Source organism: Chinchilla lanigera, unplaced genomic scaffold (assembly GCF_000276665.1).
Source record: "Chinchilla lanigera isolate Chin_1 unplaced genomic scaffold, ChiLan1.0 scaffold00004, whole genome shotgun sequence".
In the NCBI taxonomy this organism is placed as follows: domain Eukaryota; kingdom Metazoa; phylum Chordata; class Mammalia; order Rodentia; family Chinchillidae; genus Chinchilla; species Chinchilla lanigera.
This window is the reverse complement of record NW_004955405.1, coordinates 38,485,018-38,503,435: the sequence shown is the minus strand read 5'-3', so window position 1 is coordinate 38,503,435 and position 18,418 is coordinate 38,485,018. Positions and strand designations below refer to the sequence as shown.

The following is an 18,418-nucleotide window of genomic DNA, read 5'->3' as shown; positions in this document are numbered from 1 at the left end:
GGATAGGACACACGACTGATACAGACTGCCACGTTCCCACACGATCAGTTGGGTGTGTGTGTGTGGGATCGATGATTAACTGCTTCAAGATTAGCCAGTCACTTGCCAGAAATTTTGGAATTTGGAGAGAAAGAGTCCACCTGGAGAGACTTGGGCCCTGTTGTCAGCAGCCCCACTGCCGTGTGAACAGGAAACAGGAGAGATCTCTCCGCAGTCCAAGGGAGGAGAGGCGGTCTGGGGCTTGGGGTGCAATTTAAAAAGCCCGCAGAACAAAAGCAACAAGGCAGAAATGATAATGGCAGGTCCAAGAAATGAAACCTGGTCACAGGGTGCTGCAAGGTGCAGCTATCGATGGCCAACCAGAGGGGGCACAGCAAGGCAGTGCCCTCCGGCGACTGGGACCCATGGTGTCTGTGACACAGCGCTTCTGTGCTGGGCCTTGTCAGCCCTGGGACAACTTGAGCTCACTTCTGCACCTAAACAAAATGTACCTCACCCCCAATATGGGCGGATCTGTTCCAAGACCTCCAGCGGACACTGAAATCATGGATAGTACTAAATGCTACACACACTTTGTTGTATTCAATAAATGCACACCTATAATAAAGTTTAATTTCTAAATTAGACATAGTAAGTGATTAACAATTCTGGAAAAACTAGAATGATTGTAACAATGTCCTATAATAAAATTGACAGCAGCACCACTCTTGGGCTTTGGAACCATTATTAGTAAAATGAGGATCAGCTGAATACAAGCACTGCAATACTGCATGTCACTCTGATAACTAAGACAGCTACTAGGTGACTGTCTTAGTCACTTCCTTCTGGCTGGGACAAAATACCCAACACCCACAACCCAGAGGACGAGGTTTGTTTTGGTTCACATTTCAGTCCCTAGTCAGAGCAGAGGAGAAAAAGTGCTCCTGTCAAGCAGCCAGGAAGTAGATAGAGAAGGGAGGAGTCAGAAGGGAGAGACACCCTTCCTGGTCTCAACCCCACCTCCTGGTGGTGCGTTCAGTCACAAACTCACGCACGGAGGAATCCACTGATGGGTTCAGCACCCCCATGATCCCGCCACCTCCCAAGAGCCCTACCTCTGAGCACATGAGGCTCTGCGGGGGCATTCTAGATCTATACCGTAACCGTGCCATTGGGTGGGTAGCATATACACTTTGGAGACACTGGACCAAGGGATGATTCCCAACCCAGGCAGGATGGAGCAGGGTGGCCAGAAGTTTCATCATGTACCCAGAACGCTGTGCAAATTAAAGCGTATGAGCTGTTTCCTTCTGGAATTTCCCATTTCATCTTTTCAGTCCATGACTGCTTTGGGGGTAACTGAAAAACACCGGTGAGGGTGGGGGGACGACTGTACCTTGGAATCTCGGATCACGTGGAACTTCAAATACTCATTCAGCTTGTCCTTGTTCTGGTTGAACAGGAGATTCTGTTGTTCCTGGGGCAGGGCTTGCAGGGCTTGGTCCGTGGGCCAGAACACAGTGACGGGCGTGTGGATGGGGTTGGTGATGACGCTCAGCAAGCCCGAGTCCTGAAACACAGGGAGGCAGCCCCTGGCTGCTGAGTCTCTTGGTCCCGCCCTGGCCTGTGGGCACTCCCGATGCCACTTAGCGCGACACAGCCGGAAACCCAAGGCCCATCATGCATCCATCTTTCGGACCCATATTTCCTTAGAAAGCAAGTCAGAAAGCTAAATTCTAAGTTTCTGTTGACAGGAAAATAAACATAGGCTTTAGTGAATATCTTTCCTAATCCTCCTTCTGCCCTAATATTGGAATTTCTGAAAGACCGGCTCTGCATTTTTCTTGTATTTTATGTTAAAAAGTAAAACCTGTACAATACTGAAGTACTCCTTTCTACTCATGAGATTTCGAGATCATTTATACTGAAAAAAAAAAAAAAAGAATTGCAAAATGAATAGGGAAGAATCTTTTTGAGAGCTTTCTACAACCAGGGTGCACCATAGACATTTTTTTCTCTTAACTTTTCCAATAACCTTATAAAGGAGGCTTTATGAGTCCCTTTATGAGCCCCAGACAGGCTCGCTAGCTGGCCCTAGGAGCCTGTGTCCAACCAGGCACGGGTGCACAGGTGTGGGTGACTAGGAGGTTTTAGGGGTGGGGGTAGGCGGGCAAAGGTTCCTTGCCTGTAACACCCTTGGGGAGACTTCAGCTTGAACATCTTGAAATCACCATTTCTGACAACAGAGTCAGAAACTCAGATCATTTGGGGAGCCACAGGATGAATGCTGCGATCTCTAGACTGTGCCCTGGGGGATACCAGGGTTTTGGGGGGCCTTTGGGGATGGCCCAAGCTAGGGGAGAGCAGGGAGTCTCGGGATGGTGTCCTCTATATCGTCTATCTGAACAAGCAGGACCTCCTCAATTCATGGGAACAGTCTCTGATCAGAAAGATGGTTTCAAATCTGACTTCACCCCGGGTATAGACCCCCTGGTCTCTACCTCTGCTTCTCCGGGTCTACAGCGGGGTTAATTCTGGATGTGAAGGACCTTAGTCCAGCGCCGGGCGCCCCCACTTCCTTTCCCTCTCCCCAGCCACAAATCTGTCCACCTCGGACCCGGCCACTGTTCTGTCCGCATCTCCCACACCATGCAACACCTTGAGGACAGAGTGGCAGGGGGTGACTTCTCCCTCGGGAAAATGAGGGCCCTCCCAGCCCAGCCAGCGAGCGGAAGACCTAACCAAGCAAAGCATCTCAGGTCACCCTGGAGCCGCGCACCCCTCGCTGTTACCTGTAGCAGTTTGCTAAATCGTCTGTAGCCATTGTTTGTTGCCACCGTTGTAAGGTTTTGCTGTAAAGATAAGAAGGATGGAGGTGACAGTTGTCCTCACAAGGACGCCATGGGACACAGGGAAGGTAAAATGACATGGTGCTGGAGAGGCCCGTCAACCCCTCCCCGTGCTCCCCTGCACAAGCTGCCTGTGTGACAGACGCCGAGGGCCGCGTATCCCGGTTCCCGCACACTGCCGTGGGGCTAGCGGGAGGCGGTGGCGGCTGTTGGCGGGGCGTGGCAACTTCTGGAGCACGATGGTGGGGGCGTGCGTGGCCCAGTCTTGGTGCCCTGGTGGTGAGGCTGGGCCCGGGCACCTGCACTGCCGCAGGTGAACTGGGGTGAACTTAGCTGTCCTCCCTGGCGGGTGTCCCTGGGCTGCTTTGTTCCCACTGTGTGACACCTGAATTAGGCTCCGGCCTTCCAAGAGGTTGGGTGATGTACTTAATTCTTTAGAGACTCCGTTTTGTGTCAGTGGGGAGAGTGGCGTCTGTACTCTGCTTTGGAGGATGCTAGTCAATACCAGTAAATGAAAATAAAGCTCAAATGGTCTTTTGTGTCCACTGAGAAGGAGTTTTACTTCAGGTTTAATTATGGTGATATTTCTTCCCTTCCCTTGCCTTCCTTTCCCTCCCCTCTCCTCCCCTCCCTTCCCTTCCCTCCCCTCCTCTCCTCTTCCTTCCCTTCTTTCTTCTTTTCCCATTTTGCAAACGCTCTTGTGGACACTAAATTTCTCAGTTAACCTTGAGTGTCAAGCTGATGGCTTGAGAGGTGCCTAGGACATTAACCAAGCACACTTCTGTGTGTGCGTGTGGGTAGGTGGTGGGGCATGGCCTTGGGGACGGGTCTCTGGTCCCTTCCTCTGCGTCCTCTCTCCCTGCTCTCTGCTTCCTGTGCCCTGTGGTAAGCAGCGTTCCTCCGCCACACCCTCTACCGTGATGTTCCTGCCTCTCCTCACACCCACAGTGATGGAGCCTGCCAACCATGGACTGGGACCTCTGCACCCATGAGCCAAAGAAACCACTTCCTCCTCCAAATTGTGTGTGTCAGGCATTCTGTCCAGCAGTGGCAAAGCTGACCAATACACAAAAGAAACACAAAACCCATTTTTAATTTTTTTTTTTTTTACCAGTCAAGATCTCACTATGTTGCCCAGGCTGGTCTTGAACTTCTGGACATATGGGATCCTCCTGCCTCAGCCTCCCAAATAGCTAGGACTACAGATGCTCACCACTGCTCCCGGTTAAAACACATATAGCGATTTCCAATAGACCTTTCCTTTTTTACTTCTTCCGAACAATGTTTACTAGGCTTTGAAGGATAGTTTGAGACTGAAGCAACACACGTATGGTGTTTCAAAGTAATGCCTGAGGTCACAGCTGAGACGGACATATTCCGGGCCAGGCATACTGGGAGGGGACAAGCGTTTACCCACCAGGATCCTTCCCGAGGCATCGCGGGGGGTGACGAGCAAGTTCTGAGGAGACAGCAGCTTGTCTATGACATGGACGACTCCATTCGTACTGATGATGTTACTGGATATGATCTTAGCCTTATTGTTTATGTATACTGTGTCCTGAAATCAGCCAAAACGAAAATGCACACAGAGCAAAGAAACAGACGTGAAAATCACTTCTCACAAAGTGCTTCTCTAGTATGTTAGGTCATCGGGCCGCGATTAGAAGACCGGAGGCACTTGATAACTCTTTTTTTTATTGTGATTATAAAAAGAAAACAGATAGGATTGTGGTTTTTTTTTTAAATCTGGAGAAGTTAATAGCAAATAATACAGAATCAGCCAAAATAGTCATTTCACCATGATTGTGAAATATGAAATAAACAGGCAGTGCAGCATCACCTTCTTAAGAAATCAAAAATTATAGTCACGAACACCTACTAAGTGTGTTCACAGCATGAACTGTGACATTCCATAGTGTTGATCATGCCCAGCTATCCCTCTACCCCCTTGCTACTCTTGGTTTCTATTTACTTATTTATTTATTGCAGGTTTTTTTGAGACAGGGTCTCACTATGTAGCCCAGGCTGGCCTCAAACTCACTTCGATCTTCCTGCCTCAGCCTCCTGAATGCTGGGATTACAGATGTGCACCACTACACCCTGCTTCTTGGTTTCCTTTCAGTGTGTCTCCTATGTCACTCCCCCTGCTTTTCCCTTTGCCTACCTCTGAATTCAAACTCCAGCACAACTATTTTCTTGATGTGCTACTCTGGACAAATCACTTAACCTCTCTGAGCTCGGTTTCTTTCTGTGGAAATCAGCAGTAACATGCGCACCTATTATGCGGTTATTTTGAGGAGTAAATGAGTCAGTTGAGATAAAATACAGAAATCTCTCCCCTCCGTCCTTGCTATCATTCTCGCGGTATTACCCGGAGGAGGCCGCAGTGGGCCCCTCCCTGAGGCGGCTGCCGTTACCTGAGAGACTGAGATGACGATCGGCTCTCCTTGGAGGGAAGTGACATTTGGGGTCAGTTTCATGTTTTCCAGAAGCAGCTGGTGGCAGGCCACCACGTGGTACCGGAGAACCTGGGGCATGAGGCCCTGTCTGTCCCAGTCTTTAATCTGCAAGGGAGACAGAGGCAGGAGGCTCCTCTCCGGTCCTCTGGTCCTCTCTGCTGTCCCCATCCACCCCTGGGGGGTGGCAGGCAGGTGTGGTGTGTGTCGGGGTTCAGGGAGAGGTTGTTCAGGCCTCTCCTGCAGAACCTCAGTGAGGAGGGGCCCCCACACATCCTTTCAGAACCCCGTCTGCAAGGACCCCAGCCGTCTGTGACACACTCCTTGAGAACTGAGATTCCAGCCCGGTGTGGTGGTGCAGCACTGTCATCCTGGCACTCTGGGAAGCTGAGGCAGGAGGACTGCAAGTTTGAGCCGAGCCTGGGCACCTTCGTGAGACTGTGTCTCCAAATAAAGAATTAAAAACGGAGGCTGGGATGCAGTTCAGTGTGAGAGCCCTGAGTTCAATCCCCAATATAGAAAAAGAAAAAAAAAAAAAAAAAGAAAGGAAAAGGGGAAAAAAAAGAAAAGAAACATTTCTCTTGGCGAGGCGGCGCGGCTGTACTTAACCTTCAGCCCCGGAAGAGATCAGGGTGTCTCTCTATTGGGAGTGAAAAGCACAAGCAATACTGACCCTAAAGTCAGTGTCACAGAAGCCCATACAGTTCTCACTGCTTCGTGATAATTCTTTAAAAAATTAACACACGTCAAATTGTTTTTAAAGCTGTTCTGTGCCTTGCTCTGTGCCTAGACAGGCGGGGGTTGCCAGGGGAGAGACGAGTCCTTGCTGCGGCCAGGCGGCGCTCGGTGGTGGAGCCCTGGCCACAGCGCCCGGGGTTCATCCCAGCACCCGCAAAAAGAAAAGTGCTTACCCGTGGCCTGTCATTTTGGGGGACGCTGTGAGGAACCACGGAGCTAATGTAGGCCGGGTCCTCGGGGCAGGGCCTGGTGGGCTCAGCAAGTATCAGCTGTCATTATTCCCTGGGGAGGCCCAGGGGGAAGAGGAGCCCCCTGGACACTAGAACAGTAAAGGCGCTGATAAATCCCGCAAGACAAGAAGCTCCTTCAGTCCCTCTAATCCAGCATTCCTACCGGCAAATCCACCTGGGTGTCCCCTCGACAGCGGTCCCCATGCTGAGACAACCGTGTCTACTGCTCCTTAGTTCCACCTGACCCTAAAAGTCCTGTCCAGAAATGCCACCATTGTTGGTTCCAGTGCAAGGTCTCCTAAGTCTGTCCTGGTCCCAGCCTGGAGCTCACCTGGGGCTCCACATTGAAGGCTGCGGATGCAGGCACGAACACCGTGAAGGGGCCCGGCCTGGCCAGCTCTCGGACCTCGTGCTCCTGCGGGAGGGAGGGAGCAAGGGAGGGAAGAGGCACACGGTCACCAACCACGCAGAGGGCCCCAGCGAGTCCCAAGATGGCGGTGGCCCGGGGCAGGAAACTGGGTGGGGAGACTTGTGTCTCAGTCTCGGAGTCCAATTAAATCCAGGTTCTTTGTCATCAAAATCATGCTTGATTTTTCCTAACTATAAAACCAGCACAGAGCTGGGCATGGTGGCATAGATCTGTAATCCCACCACCCAAAAGGCTGAGGCAGAAGGATTGCCACGAGTTTGTGGTCAGCCAGGGCTATACAACACTCTCCATGGTGACAGCAGGGCACTATGGAGCAGTTTCAACACTCTCCCCTCCACCAAAAAAATCACACACTTCTTGTATTACAGATTGTGAAAGTACGTCATGGGGAAGAAAATCACAACTACCTCTATCCTCTCACCAGCTAGAAGCAATTCCTGTTACTTTCAGGTTTTCTGTTCCATTGTCCCCTCTCTGTGTCAATACTTCATGTAATTGGGAGAACTGTGCATACATATATATACACACACATATATAAATATACATACACACATATATACACACGAATGCACATATATATGTTTATGTATGTGTGTGTGTATATATATATATATATGTATATATATGATTTGCTTTCCAGTTATGACTGTCTTCTTGCAACTCTAAGACCATATGGTTACTAGGGCTGCATTTTCTTCTAGTGTTTCAGTGATTTTATTCTAGTGAATTGTATATTTCACTCTTCAGCACATCTGGAATCGATGCAGGTGTATGATGTGTAGAAAGATCAGAGCTGCTATTTTCACCTGAAGTGTTAACTACTTGTCCTGGGCACATTTCTTTCCTCCCCTGAGAAGACGGGGGTCTCTTCACCTGCAGTCAGGTGCCCCCTTGACCAGAGGCACATCCTGAGCAATGTGCTTCTGGGTGATTTTGACACTGTAGGAGCCCAGAACCCGCTAGCGGTGTGGTGCAGCCAGAGGCTCCCAGCTGCGAACCTGCATGGTTGTTACTCTGGCTGCTGCAGGCCACTGTGACATGTGCTGGGTCAATGTGAGCCTCAGGTCTAAACAGAAGCGGCGTGGGGAAGCTACGCTCTGAGGACGGAAGTGCAGTGTCTGTGGACAGCACCGGCAGCGGGGAGCTCGCAGGACAGGGAGCTGCTCGGGTGACTCAGGAGTGGATGGGAGGCCTCGGCCGTGACCTCACTATGCTGTCCACATCAGCAAAGCTTAACTTACTAAGTGTCTTTTCTTTCTCAGCCTCCTGGGCTTTTTTACTTTAAATAATTTTTTTGTACTGGGAATCGGACTCAGGACCTTGCGCTTGCCAAGCAGGTGCTGTTCCACTGAGCTATATCCCCAGCCCTACTTTATACATTTCAATATTTTAAAGTATTTTTTTAGTTTTTTGATTCTTCTATGGCAATAGCCTAAAACACAAATGCAATATACAGCTGTACACATCTTTTTATCTTATATTCTTATTCTGTTAACTTTTTTCTATTTTTAAAGGTTTGTTCACACCAGGACAGCTACCTACAAAGGTGAATATTGCATAGTGCCCTGATGTCACCACGCATGGCATGTCATCACCACATATGATATCAGCATCGCACAACAGGGCACTACCACAGCACACCATGGTGTCACCATGGCATGGCATGATGCCACTGCATGTCACCACCATACAATAGGGCACCACAGGGACACACAATATCATCATGATGATGACGTCATTGTAATGATGACAACAGCACAGTTATGATGTCACCATGGCATGCCGTCATTGTGGTGATGACGTCAGTGGGTGTTGGAAAACTGCTCCATAATCATCCCATGGGACCACCATCGTTCACGCGGTACGGTGTTGGCAGAAATGTCAGTGTGTGGCACTGTGGCACCTGACTGCACTGTGTTATTCTGTGTAAACCAGAGCCAGTGCTGCCCACCCGTGGGCGGAGACATGCAGTTCACAGATGACCAAGACAGGCTTATGCCGGTAATCCAGGGCCCCAGACTTTTCTTTCTCCTTCACCAACTCTGGGTGCTGCTTCAGTATGGGTCTGAGACTTGAAGATCATAACTTTCTTTTTTACCAACCCAGGCCCGGCGCACGTTAGGAAAGTGTCCTGCCACGGAGCTGCCCACCACCCCAAGGCCCACGCTTCTGGCGGACAGACACACAGGCTCTTACCTGCAGCTGGAAGAAATACTGGGAGGTTTGGGGGTCTTTGGGGAGCTCCTGCGAACAGAGACAGGGTAGTTTTGCTTAAGGCCTGTGGACTGCAAGGACCTCTAAGAGCAGCACTGTTGCAAAGGGAGACGTTTCTAAGGTTGCAGGGATCTGCCCACCCAGCTAGAAATCTGCAGCATTGCTGTCTTTGGCGCCCCGCACACAGCCTTGCGGCTGAGCTCAGAGGACGGTGTGGACATGGTCTGAGTGCCAAACCTGTCTGGAACCTCCTTCTGACTCACCAAAGATTTGGCTGCTTCCAAAAGCCTCTGAGCTCTAAGGGCATTTTAAAATTGTGCTTGAACATTTTAAAAATATTTCAAATACAGCTGACATAGTTTAAGACATTGGTTATAGGCTTATGGGAGATCTGGCTTCTTTATCAACAAGAATATTCAATCAACCAGAATGCTCAAGTTTATAGTAACAGGTAGAAATCTATGAGTATCATATCCTTGCATTTTCTATGTCATAGGACATAGAAACACACACACACACACACACACACACACGTGCCAACAATTCACATGACGGCAGTGCTTTTGAGTTGTATGCTCTGTGTCCGTTACACACATTCTATTTAATCCTTTTAACAGCCTGGTAGAGTTGGTGCCATTATGATTTTCTTTTATAGACTGAAACACCTAGAGAGATAACGCAGTATGCTCAGGTTCACAGTGGTGCCACCTGGTGGAACTGTACCCAAGCTCAGGTGTTCCTGACTCCAGAATCCACTCCAGGCTGATTCTTTTCTTTTTCCGCTTCCCTCCCCTCCTCTCCTCCTCTCTTCTTTCCTTTTTGAGACAGGCTGGCCTTGAACTCACTATGTAGCCCAGGCTGGCCTCGAACTTGAAGTAATCCTCCTGCCTCAGCCTCCCCAGTGCTGGGATCACAGGTGTGCGCCACTGTGCCTGGCTTACGGTCGATCTTAATCACCACACCACACTCTTTCCCAGGTCCAGCGAATTCCCTGGGGTAGGCCACACTTCCTGTCACTGCAAAGTCGTATAAACACAGCCTTCCCCATTTTTACGCAGCCGTGTATTTCCTGAAGCCCTGGCGTGGTCCTTAGCATTTCTTCATGAAATGTCCTTGTGTTACCTCATAGATGGAGCCCCGGCAGGTGAGCCCGTCCCCGGTGTAGTTCTGCTTGCAGGTACAAGTCCTCTCACCTGTCCCCGTTTGGTTGCAGATGGCATTTGGGCTACAGCCGCCATTTTTCTGGTGAAATTGCAAGGGGAGGGGGATGGGGTCAGACTGTCTGGCAGTTCTGCCAATATCGGTCAAGTAATTCTCTGCTGCACTTTATTTTGGGGGTGCTGGGGTGTAGCTCAGTGGTAGAGCAAGTACTTGTTTTGCATGCACAAGGCCCTGGGCTCAATCCCAGAGTCACAAAAAACAAAAGCAAAATATGTCAAAACAACAATAAGAAATGACTTTTTTGTCTAAGTATGACAGCCAGCATTATTTGTTCCTTTCCCAAAGCTGATGTTTAATTCTTTGTAGTTATCAGGGCCGCCTTATACCCCAAGACTGGCCCCAGGAGATCCCCAGGCCTCTCTAGAAAAACCCAGATGAGAAATCTCCAAATCAGAAGTTCCTCAGCACCTGGGGGCTAACTGGAAAGGTACTGGTCTTGTTTGACAATTTCCATCTTTAGGATGACCTCTGATTTTTTTTTTTTTTTGTGGCTAAAGTATTTTATTAAGTTATGGTTGTAATTTTCAGATTTCCATAAGCTTTGAAAGCAAAACTGTAAACATTTGCAGTAAAAACACATAACATTAACAGCACAATTACACTTTCTTTATAGAACAAATAGAGACATTTTTGTTTCTGATATATGGTCTGAAAACTTTGCAAAATATTCTCCAACTGATAGCTGCAATGTTGTATTTTAAGGAGAAGTCTCAAGGTTAATTTAGCTATTTATTAAAATCGGTTCAACATTTGGACCATCAACAGCTCTACCAGTGTCTACACTTTTTTGGTAATGTTAGCGTCCCTTTCTCTGGAGAGGACATTTCGGATCTCAGCCCTCTGCTCACTCTGTCACGGCCGCCCACTCAGTGGATGAGCTCGGTTTCTAGCTCCTGGACACAACAGACAGAGACAAAAGCCCTTCCCTCCGCTGTCACCGCTGGTGTCTGGTCACCCCAGTTGAGAGTGCCCAGCCTCTCTTACACACAGTGTAGTGTCCAGGAGGGTCTGAGTGTCTGCATCCTTCTAGCCCCCAATTCCTGTGTTGAAACCCTAACCCTAAGGTCATGGTGTAAGGAAGGAGCGGGGCCCTGCAAGGTCGTTAGGGCTCCTCACGAGTGGATTAGTACCCTTATAACAGGGCATGTAGGAAGCTCAGCCATCCCCTCCACCAAGTGAGCGTGCGTGCACACACACACACACACACACCCTGAAGATACCATCTGTGAGTCAGGAAGCAGCCTCTCAATGCCTTAAGGTTGGACCTCCCGCCATTCAGAACCTCGAGCAATGGATTTCTGTTATTTATAAGCCACCCTATTTGTAGCATGTTGTTATAGTAACCTGAAAAGACTTCTCTCTCATGAATGTTCTTATTACCTAAAATTCTTTTTAAGTAAATGCATTTGTTGATACACTTAGTATCTGCTTCTTCTTCTTAAATGTAAATTATTTAAGGATAGAGACACTGCTATGGGTCACTGATGAGTTTCTGGGCCACACAACAGTGCCTGGTACACGGTGTGTTAAGTGGGTTTCCCACTGGACCCGTAGCAACACATATGATCCCTATCCTCAAACAGCTAACAGTCTGTCCGGAATGGTCAGCTGTGGTCATCCTCAAGTTAATTAATGGAATGGCCACAGGCAGCAGGTAGCCATGATCCAACCACCATGAGGCCCTGGTAGCTTAAAACCTGTGGAAGCTTCTGTACACTTGGAGGTCAGGGAAGTTCCAGAGGAGGAGGACCTGGGCAGGACGCAAGGGCTGGAACGGTGTCTCAGTCAGAGAGGGGGCGTGAAGGCATGGAGCACTGTGATCATATTTATAATAACCAAAGCTAGTATTTTCCAAAGACCAGAGAACAATACTTTATGAACATTAGCTCAATGAGTTCCCAGAATAATTCTTTGAGTGAAGCATTATCTTGATTTACAGAAGAGGAAAGTGAGGCATGGGGAAATCAAGATGTTTAACAAAGTCTCACAGAGTCAAGATTCCAACCCAGGCCCAGTGAGGCCTTTGGGAATCTAGCAAGGGGTAAAGAGGTTTTGGCCACACCTGGTGCTGTCTTTACTGCCGGGCTAAGGGACTGTATGCCTGGGGCGAATGCCACTGTGAGGCTTGTGCTATGGCCTGAATGACTAATGAGGCTGTTGCAGGGTGGCTTCCCTAGAAAAGGAGGAGACAGCCTCCTCATGGTCTCTTGCTGTCACTCACTCTTGGCCCTTCCGCCGTGTAATGCCACTGGCCACGAAAAGACAAGGCAAGAAGGCCGTGCTAAACGCTGGCGTCTTGAACTTGACCTTGGCCTCCAGACTACGAGAAAGAAATCTGTTTGTCGTGAGAGTTAAGTTAGTGTTTAAAATTAATTTTAAAATGATCATCCTTAATTAATTGGAAAATGTGAATAAAAATTCATTTCTCCCTGAAACCAGAGCCCTGGGCTGGTGTCACTCACAGCGTGAGGGAACTGGGGCTGTGCAGATGGTGCTACCTACCCCCTGGGTCTCAAGATTAACGTCCCTGCCTGGCCCCCAAGGGCACAGTGGCCCTGATGACTGTGGGACAGAATTAGTTCCTGAGAGTAAGTGCCGCCGAGAGGGTGGCAAGGAGCCTTCTCTCTGGAGTCTTTGGGCCAACACCAAGTGCTCAATTTTCAAAACTGTGAGTGGCCTGTGGAAGTCACAGTGAAGTCTGTGGAAGTCACAGTGAAGTCTGTGGAAGTCACAGTGAAGTCTGTGACCTTGGACAAGGATCTCTGCTCCCGCCAGCTTGGAGGGGGTGGAACGGTGGCCCCGGAAGAGACACATCCCAGACCTGAGCCTCACTACCTGTAAATGTGACCTAATTCAGGAAAAGAGCGACAGGTGTAAGAAAGGAACTTGAGCTGATTCACCCTAGATTAGCTACACGGCTGGAACCCCGGGAGGGTTGGTATGAGAAGAGACAGAAGCAGAGGAGAAGGCCAGGTGAGGATGGACACAGGGACGGGAGAGATGCAGCCACAGCCAGGAATGGCTGGAGCCACCGAGGCAGGAAGACCCAGGCAAGGACTCGTCCCTGGGGCCCTCAGAGGGGGCACATCCTGGTGGACACCGTGAGTTCGGATTCCAAGCCTTCCAAGTTGTGAGAAAAGAAATTTCTACACCCAGCGTTAAATGCTTGTGTATTCAGAGATGGGGCTTTTGGGAAGTGCTTGGATCAAAGAGGCGCAGTTTTCATCAGTGGATTTGTTCACCGATGAATTTAGAGCTGAATGTGCTGTTCAGACGAGGGGCCTGGATGGAGGAGGTGGATCACCTGGGGCTGCTCCTTGAATGATCTCTCTCTCTCTCTCTCTGTTTCTCTCTCTTTCCCTCCCTCCCTCCCTCTCTCCCTGCTTCCTGGCTGCCACAAGTTAAGCAGCTCTCCTCCACCCATTTCTGCCTTGGAGTCAGCCCACCATGGACTGAATCTTCTGAAGCCGTGAGCCAACTTTCCCTTCAATTGTGGTGTCAGCTGTTTCGTCCCAGTGATGGGGAAGGCTGTTGTCTATTCTGTGAGTTTGGACACATGTGAAGCTTTTTTTTTTTTTTGGTTTTTCTCCGGTACCGGGAACCGAACTCACAACCTTGCGCTTGCCAGGCAGGCGCTTTGCCGCTGAGCTAAATCCCCAGCCCGAGTTTGGACACATGTATCATGACTTGTATCCTCCATTACAGCACCACCCGGGCAGCTGGTGCCCAAAGTCTGCTGTGCTCTGTTTGTCCATTCCTCCTGCCCCCAACTCCAGGCAACATTTTACTATCACCATCGTTTTGCTTTTATCAGAACATAACATTTTACATTCTGCAATGAGCTTGTCTTCCTCCCCATTAGGTACACAGAGAACAGAACAAAACCCACCAATTAACATGGGTCTTCAATCACTCAATCATCATGGCCCGGAGACCAGATTTTCAACTGTGTGTTAAGCTCGTTAGCTGACTCATGAGGGCTACGTAGTAGGGCCTGCCCCTGGGAAATGGACAGTCCAGCGGACTCTGGATTATCACCGACACTGGGGTGGTTCCCTGGCCAGCTTTACCCCAAGCCTAGAGGCCGTGGCAGAGGCCTACTCACGGTCAGGCAGACGCTGAGGAGGGTGCAGGCCTTCCCGTCGCCGGTGTAAGTGGGCAAACAGTTGCAGACAGCCTGTCCGGGAGCAGAGGCAAAGGGGTCAGTTCACAGATAGGGCCTGGGCTGGCCACGTCCACTGCCTCCCAGACTCAATGGTGATCGGCGGCCCCAGTCCCACCAGGATTTCTGATGGTCTTCTGATCCTGTAGCACATTTAGCACACTCCACCTCACGCCCATCCTCCCTTGCTGCCAAGATGATTTTCTGACCTTATGTGGTCCCTAGCCTCCAGGGACTCACTTCTTTTCTCCTTGGCCCAGAGCTCGGGTGAAAGGAGGCCAAGCTACATCCCACTCTTGCTCATCCTGCCTGCTGAGCCCAAAGGCATCAGGAGTAGAGGAGCTAAGATGAGGGCTTGGCCGCCCACTGAGGTGCACCCAGGAAGCCATCAGTCCAACCCGCTGGAGAGTTGGTCAAGGAAATCAACTGGGGGCGTCAAGTTGGGAGAGGGGTGCTTCCACAGGAGGCTGGGGCCCGGGCGCCAGAGTGGCCCGCTGTAGACACGGCCGGGCTGCTCCCAAGAGCCCTCCCACACACAGCTTTTCTAGCTCACACAGAGCCTCCTGCACAGCAGCAGAAGCCCAGGCCTGAGGTCCACTTGTTGGAGCTGGAAGTCCTCCAAGGGGCCAGCCAGGGCCGCGGGGACAGCTCCTCCCTGTCCCTCCTGTTCTCCCTCTACAATGGGCCCCAAACTCAGCCCAAACCTTTGCCGAGATGCCTGCCGGCTCCTGTTGCTCAGCTAAGCTCTTAGTCTGAGTCCGGCTCCCCCTTTTCAGCCTCCGAGGTCTGGACACTGGCTTTTAGAGGCCACAAGCACCAAAAAGTTTACAGATTCCTCTTACCCCACGTGTAGTTTGAAATAAAAACTCTAGCAAACCCCAAAACATGTACCAGAAAGCCCAACGTGGACTGTTCTCACGTTCTATGGCTAACCACATACACACATTCGTGTATACACATGTACGATTCTTTCCAGACATTCTTTTTCCTTTTCTTTTGCACAGTAGGCACTTGCTCGATCTGTGCACTGCGAGTCCCGGCACTGAGGTGTTTGAAGTCCTCGCCAGTATTCGCAGGACATTCGCTGGGAGCTACTTCCTCACCGCCTCTAGACGTGTGAACTTCCTGCCGGCCACCTGTGGCTCCCCGTGGACTGAGAGGCAGGGGGCAGAGCATGGCACAGCGGGCCTCTAGCTGGCTCCCGTGTGTCTTGTCACCCCGGCCCCCACCCTCTGTGCCTGGTCTCCTGTTTTCCCCACCTTCTTAACCCTGTGTCCAGCGGGCACTGCATGCTCACTGTGTTTAGAGCCCCAGGGCTGGCGGAGAAGCTGAGACTGGGCCTGCTAGAGTGGTTCGAGCATTTCACAGCCCTGAGGCCTGAACCATTAACCTATTCTTTCCCTCGGGTCTGCGTCTAACCGGAGGGAAGGGAGGCCGGCTCGCCTGATTGGGTCCTGTGTGTGTGCACTCGGCGTTCCCGTCACAGCCACCGTGGTTCTCCAAGCATGGGTTGATTTCTACAAAACAAAAGCCAGCACCCACGGTAAGCACCAAGCCTCCTGTCCAGGTGGAGGCGTCGTGCGGGCAGCTAGGAACTGCAGGTGTCAGGTGCCGCTCAGTTTGCTGGCGGTTCAGAGGCAGAAGCAATCCAGAGGAGAGAAGACCAGATACGGTTCCTCAAAACCAGCTCCTCTGGGGTGGGCTAATCCCAGCCGAGGTGTGGTCTGCGGGCTGCAATCTGTCCCTCTGCGGAGTGAACCTGAGCGTGGGCAGCCAAGGCCTCGAACTCTGAGAGTCTCGGAGTTCTGTCCACCAGGGCACAAACGAAAGAGCCAAGAAGTGAAAACATAACTCGTGTGCAGCTGTCATGGCCTAAACTGGTCCAGAGAAAAATCACTGACAGATGCTAAATTTAGGAGGACGTTTTGATAAGGAGCAAGAGAGCATTTGGTAAGTAGTATTCCGATTTGACAAAGTTCCTCTCCATTGATTCCTTATTAGTAGCAAAGGGGAAAAATAACTACACAGAAGAGAAACAGGACAGCAGCGCTTTGACAAAACGGTCAGAATTCACATCCCAAACGGGAGGCAGGAGGAAATCTCGGGGGTCGTGTGGTCACCTGAGAAGGACGCAGTGTCACTTGGGTGACGTTTGGGCCGGCAATGTACAAAGTGAATCTAATCACGGAAAAGCCTCAGAAGAATCCCCAAGAAAGGACATGCTGTCACAGGACAAAAGGTTGGCATGATGGACAATGTTTTTCCCAAATGTCCATGTCATGAGGGACAAGGCCAGGCAGAGGAACTATCCCAGGTCACAGGGGATCGAAGAGAGAGACAGCGAATGCAGCGTCTGACCCTGGACCACGCCTGCACTGGGAGATAAGTGTCCAAAAGGATGTTACAGGTGCAGCTGACACAGTTAGAATACAAACGGACAGTAGACAGAAGTGTTTTCTCTATAAGAAGTTTACCAAAGCTGCTAACTGTGCTTTGGTCAAGTAAGAGGCTGCCCTTATTCCTGGGAAGCAATTACTGGGGATAAGTGGAATACAATACATTTGTATTTCTGTCAAACAGTTAATAAAAAAACGTGTACACAGAGGAGGAAATGGTAAAGCAAGTCGAGTAAAGCATGAATATGAGAGCGTAGATAACAAGGAAGTGGTCTCATTATGCTTCCTGCAACTGCTCTTCATAAATCCTTCTTTCCAACTTCAAAGTTAAAAGTTGGACAACTTACTATGGCATGTCTGTATAGCCGAACATCGCGCAGCTGTTAAAATAATGAGGTAGCAGTATCTTCATTTTTCAGTGAAAAAGCGATACTGTCATAATGCTAAGCAGAGTAAACACTGTGTACCATGAGACACTGTTTTGTTTAAAAAATACCTACGTCCGTAGCAAAGTGAGGCCCAGAAAAATAGTTATCTCTCAAAATTTTTACACCAGTGTATCACGACTTCTGTGACTTTTCTGCAACAAGAATGTGCTACTTGGACAAAAAAAAAAAAGAACTAATGAAAGTTTAAAAATGCAGCCACCTTCATAATTTTAAATTGGAAAAATGTCCCCATTTCTCCTTCCAAAGTGATTTTTGGGTGTTGCATACCTTCCTACCCCTACACCCTCACGCTTAACCAAGACGCACTGAGTAATGGCACCCGCCGCTGACTGTCCTAGCCCTAGGGGCCCACGCACGGGGTCTGCTTCCCCCCAGCGGGTGAGGGATGGTCCCCTACCGAGGCACACGATGCCATCGCCAGTGTAGCCTGCCTTGCACACGCACACCCGGTTTCCTGGGGAGGTTCTTTTACAGTCAGCCTTGGGCGAGCAGCCTCCGTGTCTGGTCTCGCAGGCATTGATGGCTATGACGGGAGAGAAGACACAGAACAGAAGAGGAGGAGAAGGGTAAAAGAACACTATGAATGCCTTTTTGAGTCTCTGAGAAATGGAAGATACTTCCAAACCACGCTGGCAGGCGTTGGATTAAATATGGCAAATTCCCAAAAACAGAGAGCAAGGAAAATATTCCAGGTATTTGCCCTCCCCAGCAGTTTACACTAGCATGCTCTACACCTCCCACTGTGGGAGCATCTGGCAGAAGCAGCTGCTCCCTGGGAGAATCCTCGGGGTAAGACGGGAGCCGGAGTGACCACTGTGTAGTCTGGACCAAGGCCTGCCGCACATAAGGAAAATGATGCAAAGAGTTTGTGTATTTCCAGCATTATGTGTTTGGCACCATAAGACTCAGAGCGCGCATTTCCTAGCACTCTACAGGCTGTATACAAAATCCCGGGGAGGGGACCACTCCTGTGGTCCTCAGCTTGCAGATGAAAAAAATGGTGCAGAGAGCGTGAAGCACCTTTCCAAGGCCGTGGGAATGATAAGAACTTCGACTCCAGCCCCGGGGGCCTAAGGGGAGGCTGAGGTTTCACAGCTGCACGGCTCTGCCACTGCACACGGAGAGACCTCTAACCCTCAGCAGAGGGTAAGGGAGGCGGTTGTGTCCTCTTTACAAATGGGCTAGTGGGGCTCAGAGCAGTTAGGAGATCCACACGAGGCCTCAGGGTCAGCAGGAGGAAGGGCCGGGCCACGAACCCCTTTCTGAACTGGGCACAGACTTGAGCCATCGAGCC

At 50.1% G+C, this 18,418-nt stretch overlaps 1 protein-coding gene across 2 annotated transcripts in view; it reads right to left on the bottom strand.

Annotated features, from left to right (window-relative positions):
• Stab2 (stabilin 2) overlaps positions 1–18,418 on the bottom strand; it is a 140,066-nt gene that overhangs the window by 30,266 nt on the left and 91,382 nt on the right. For both annotated transcript variants that reach the window (XM_005374574.2, XM_005374575.2), the window contains exons 42-51: positions 17,522–17,647; positions 15,723–15,796; positions 14,223–14,294; positions 10,019–10,138; positions 8,879–8,926; positions 6,584–6,667; positions 5,246–5,392; positions 4,246–4,386; positions 2,772–2,831; positions 1,376–1,549 (exon numbers count right to left, since the gene is read on the bottom strand). In XM_005374574.2, the coding sequence (XP_005374631.1) occupies positions 1,376–1,549; positions 2,772–2,831; positions 4,246–4,386; positions 5,246–5,392; positions 6,584–6,667; positions 8,879–8,926; positions 10,019–10,138; positions 14,223–14,294; positions 15,723–15,796; positions 17,522–17,647 (1,046 nt within the window). The remainder of the gene's footprint in view (positions 1–1,375; positions 1,550–2,771; positions 2,832–4,245; positions 4,387–5,245; positions 5,393–6,583; positions 6,668–8,878; positions 8,927–10,018; positions 10,139–14,222; positions 14,295–15,722; positions 15,797–17,521; positions 17,648–18,418) is intronic.